A 4250-nucleotide genomic window follows, 5' to 3' on the forward strand; every position below is an offset into this window, starting at 1 on the left:
AGGACAGAGGAGACAATTATCAAATAGTAGAAATTCATGCAAAAATGTGTAAGTATATTTAAGAAATTGCTAAACCTTGTTAAACTTGATACTGATAAATATCTTTTGTAATATAGTGATTGAGTATATTTCAAGATAAAACAAGACTAACCAAAACCAAAAATATCATGAAATATTGGCTCTTCAGCTCTGTAAATGTACCTGAATGTCCCCTTATTGTCTATAATAAATTTTGAATAAAACAAATGACTATACAATACATACAAAAAATGGAAATATGTCATTTCAAATGTGTTTAGAAATAAATAAAATTCAGGCTAAAATTTTAATATAAAAAATCTGGTCATAATAGAATAATTTGTTGGGAAAAGAGCCCTCAGGGTCTACAGAATATGAACCTACAGCAGCTGGTTAGAGGGCTTGAGAGTTTTCACTGTCCAAGGAATCTAAAAGGAAATTAAATAAACAGAGGAAGCAATTCCAGATTTCTGCTTGTAAGCTGGAAAGAAATCCTTTGTAGCACAAGCATACCTTAAAAAGTATAAAACTGTATAACACAGATATTCTATTCTAACAGTAGGAGAAACAAAAGGCCAAGAATAAATATGAATAATATCAAATAAATAGATTTGAAGTAAATTTTTTGTGAGGAAACCTTAAAAAGTTTGAATAGTAACACATTTAAATGAATCTTTAAGAAAATATATACAGTAAAAATATCTTGAACACACCTCAGAGAAGCTGGACTGATAAGCTGAAACAAGATAAACTATAAGTGATAAATATTCATTGCCAGTTTAATAAGTAATACACAGGTAAACTTCAATGCATGTGTTGTCTTAACAAAGACCATCATTTTTTTAGGGACTTTTCTGCCAGAAGCATGTCTGGAGACAGGAAGGAAGGTGAAGAAAGAATAGTAGATCCAAAAGCAACCTTTATTGAAAGATGACTTGTTTTTCAATAATGTTTATAAGATAATATATTAAACTGACACCAATTATGGCTGAATTGTAGATTTATTAGAAGCAGCAGTATGAAATATGTGATTTAAATATGAATAGCCAGTTCGTGTGACACAAAGAAGTGATCAAACATTGGCATGCATTATATGTTTTCTTCTCCACTGACCAACTGTATAGGAATCACTCTCAGATTTACTTCTCTTGAGGTTATAAAATGGCCAGGATTCTGGAATTCCTCCTCTAAAGTCTTCTTCACTGTTTCATGCAGATTGGGCAAGAGACAATAATCAAGGATGAAAAACCAAACCACACTGACAACCTTCATCTTGCTAGGATTGACTGATGACACGAGACTGAAAATTTTGCTTTTGATCTTTCTATTTCTTTCCTACATGTTGAGTGTATCTGGAAACCTAACCATCATCACTCTCACTCTGATTGATTCCCACCTTAAAACACCTATGTATCTTTTCCTTCAAAACTTCTCTTTCTTAGAAATTTTCTTCACAACTGCCTGTGTTCCCAGATTCTTATTTAGCATATTATCTGGGGACAAGTCCATTACCTATAATGCTTGTGCCAGTCAACTCTTTTTTACAGACCTCTTCGCAGTAACAGAATTTTTTCTCCTGGCCACCATGTCCTACGACCGTTATGTGGCCATCTGCAAACCTCTGCATTACACGACCATCATGAGCAGCAGAGTCTGCAAGAACTTCATCCTCTTCTGTTGGGTAGCAGCGCTGATCATCATTCTCCCACCAATCAGTCTGGGTTTGGGCCTGGAATTCTGTGATTCGAATGTCATTGATCATTTTTGCTGTGATGCATCTCCTATCCTGAAGATCTCTTGCTCTGACACATGGTTGATAGAACAGATGGTTATAGTGTGTGCTGTGTTAACATTCATCATCACTCTCATGTGTGTAGTTCTTTCCTACACTTATATCATCAGGACTATTCTAAGGTTTCCCTCTGCCCAGCAAAGGAAAAAAGCCTTTTCCACATGTTCTTCCCACATGGTCGTAGTATCTATTACTTATGGTGGTTGCATCTTCATTTATGTCAAACCTTCAGCAAAGGATGAGGTGGCTGTTAATAAGGGGATTTCACTCCTTATTACTTCTATTTCACCCATGTTGAATCCCTTTATTTACACACTGAGAAACAAGCAAGTGAAGCAAGCTTTTCATGACTCAATTAAAAAAATTGCATTCTTCTCAAAGATGTAGGGAAAAAAGAGTCAATGAAACCAATTAAAAGGAAGAAAAAACAGGCAGAAAACCTGAAGTTTCTGATAATATTTTTGTCTACGTGATTTATTCTCCAGTCTTATGGACATTTGCCCTTTGTGTTTAAACGTGTTTACTATGAGCCTTGACTGTTCCATTTTTTACACTCTATCAAAACTAAATTCTAAGATGTTTACTTTTACTCACTAGCAGAAACTGCTTTGCCAAACATGTTGGTTGGTATTCCCAGAAACCCAATAGACTACATTTTTCTGCCACATTTCTACACTGTGAGGTGTGGCTCTGTAGACTATGTTATAGCTAATAGTATGGGTGTGAAAGGGATGTGCAATATTTCTAGATCTGCCCAATAAAAATATACAATACATGAACCATCATTCTTTTTCCTAAACTACCAGCCAGATGTCCACATTTAAATATGACTTCGTAAGCTTCATGTTGATGATGAATTAACTTGATCTTCCATTTGTAAGCTTCATGTTGATGATGAATTAACTTGATCTTCCAGCTATAGTCTTCACCCAAAGGACAGGCAGTCACAGAAAGTTTGATAAAGCTTCTCTGTCTCACCTCTAGTCATTTGGCATTAGATGAGGTAAAGGGGGTCAAATACATGGAGACAGAAAGAAATCTAACTATGGGCAATGAACGCACAATGCAATATATATATATGTACCTCACTGTTGAATTGTACACATGAAACACTGGATTTTGTTAACCAATGTCAATAGAATAAAAATAATAACTAACTAACTAACTAAATAAATAAATAAATATCAATAAAATATATAAAGAACTCATACAACTCAACAACAAAAAATAGATTCTATTGAAAATGGGAAGACAGATATTTTTCCAAAGAGGAAACGCAGATGGCCAATAGACATAGGAAAAGATACTCAAGTTCGCTAATCATCAAAGAAATGCAAATTAAAACCACAATGAAATATCACTTCAACGTGTCAGATTGGCTATCATCAACAAATGTTGGCAAGGATGTGGAGAAAAGGGAACCTTCATTCACTGTTGGTGGGATTTAAATTGGTACAGCCGCTATGGAAAACAGTCTGGAGGTTTCTCAAAAAATTAAAAATCTATATATACCTTTTGACCCAGCATTGCACTTCTGGGTATTTATCCAATGAAATCAAAACAATAATTCGTAAAGATCTATGCACCTTATGTTCATGGCAGCACAATTTACAATACCAAGATATGGAAGCAACCTAAAAGCCCATTAACAGACCACTGCATAAAGAATATGGTTCATATATACAAAGGAATATTACTCAGCTATTAAAAAAATGAAATCCTATCATTTGCAATGAAATGGATGGACCTAGAAGTTATTATGCTGAGTGTAATAAGTCAGACAGAGAAAGATAAATACTATACGATTTCACTTATATGCGGAATCTAAGGAAAAAAAGAATAAACTAATCAAAAACAAACAAATATAGGACGATCTGGTGACAGGTAGAGGGGAGGAAGATTAGGGGCTGGGAGAAAGGGGTAAAAGGTTAAAGAAGTACAAATTAGTAGTTGATTGATGGTCATGGGGATGGGGAGCACTAGGGAATGCAGTAAGCAAAAATGTAATATTACAGATAGAGCCAGAAGAGAGGAAGAGCAATCGGGGGGTCATTTTTTCATAAACTATGTAAATGTTTAAGCAATGTACTATATACTTAAAAGGAATAATCTTATTTATAAAGTAATAAGTAAATACAAGAGAAAGTCAGGGTTCTTTCATCTTCAAAGTGAGTTGGGTGATATGACCATAAATACAAATTATTTAGAAGAGCTCATTATCTCATTCTTGTAGCCTATGCTCCAGTCTCTAAGCTGTTCCATCTTCTTTCTCCTGAGGGTCCTTATCCTCAGAGCAGCATTTTTAAGGCTTTCTGCCATGATGAGGACACAAAAGATTCCATAGCTATTTTATGGAACCGGGTCTCCAAGGAGCCTTTTGTTTATTCATGAAGTTACAAGTTCGCTACATAAAACAAATGCCAATCTTGTTAATGTGGAA

General features: G+C 34.7%; 1 protein-coding gene across 1 annotated transcript; it reads left to right on the top strand.

The window, feature by feature from the left end:
* The first annotated feature begins 641 nt into the window (after positions 1-641).
* On the top strand, positions 642-2677 carry LOC105311566 (olfactory receptor 6C2-like). Its single transcript, XM_011387539.2, has one exon. It carries the CDS (start codon positions 1259-1261, stop codon positions 2195-2197), a length of 939 nt encoding a protein of 312 aa, XP_011385841.1. The 5' UTR covers positions 642-1258; the 3' UTR covers positions 2198-2677.
* Positions 2678-4250: the final 1573 nt, after the last annotated feature.

Source organism: Pteropus vampyrus, unplaced genomic scaffold, assembly GCF_000151845.1.
Source record: "Pteropus vampyrus isolate Shadow unplaced genomic scaffold, Pvam_2.0 Scaffold1000004972, whole genome shotgun sequence".
Taxonomy (NCBI): domain Eukaryota; kingdom Metazoa; phylum Chordata; class Mammalia; order Chiroptera; family Pteropodidae; genus Pteropus; species Pteropus vampyrus.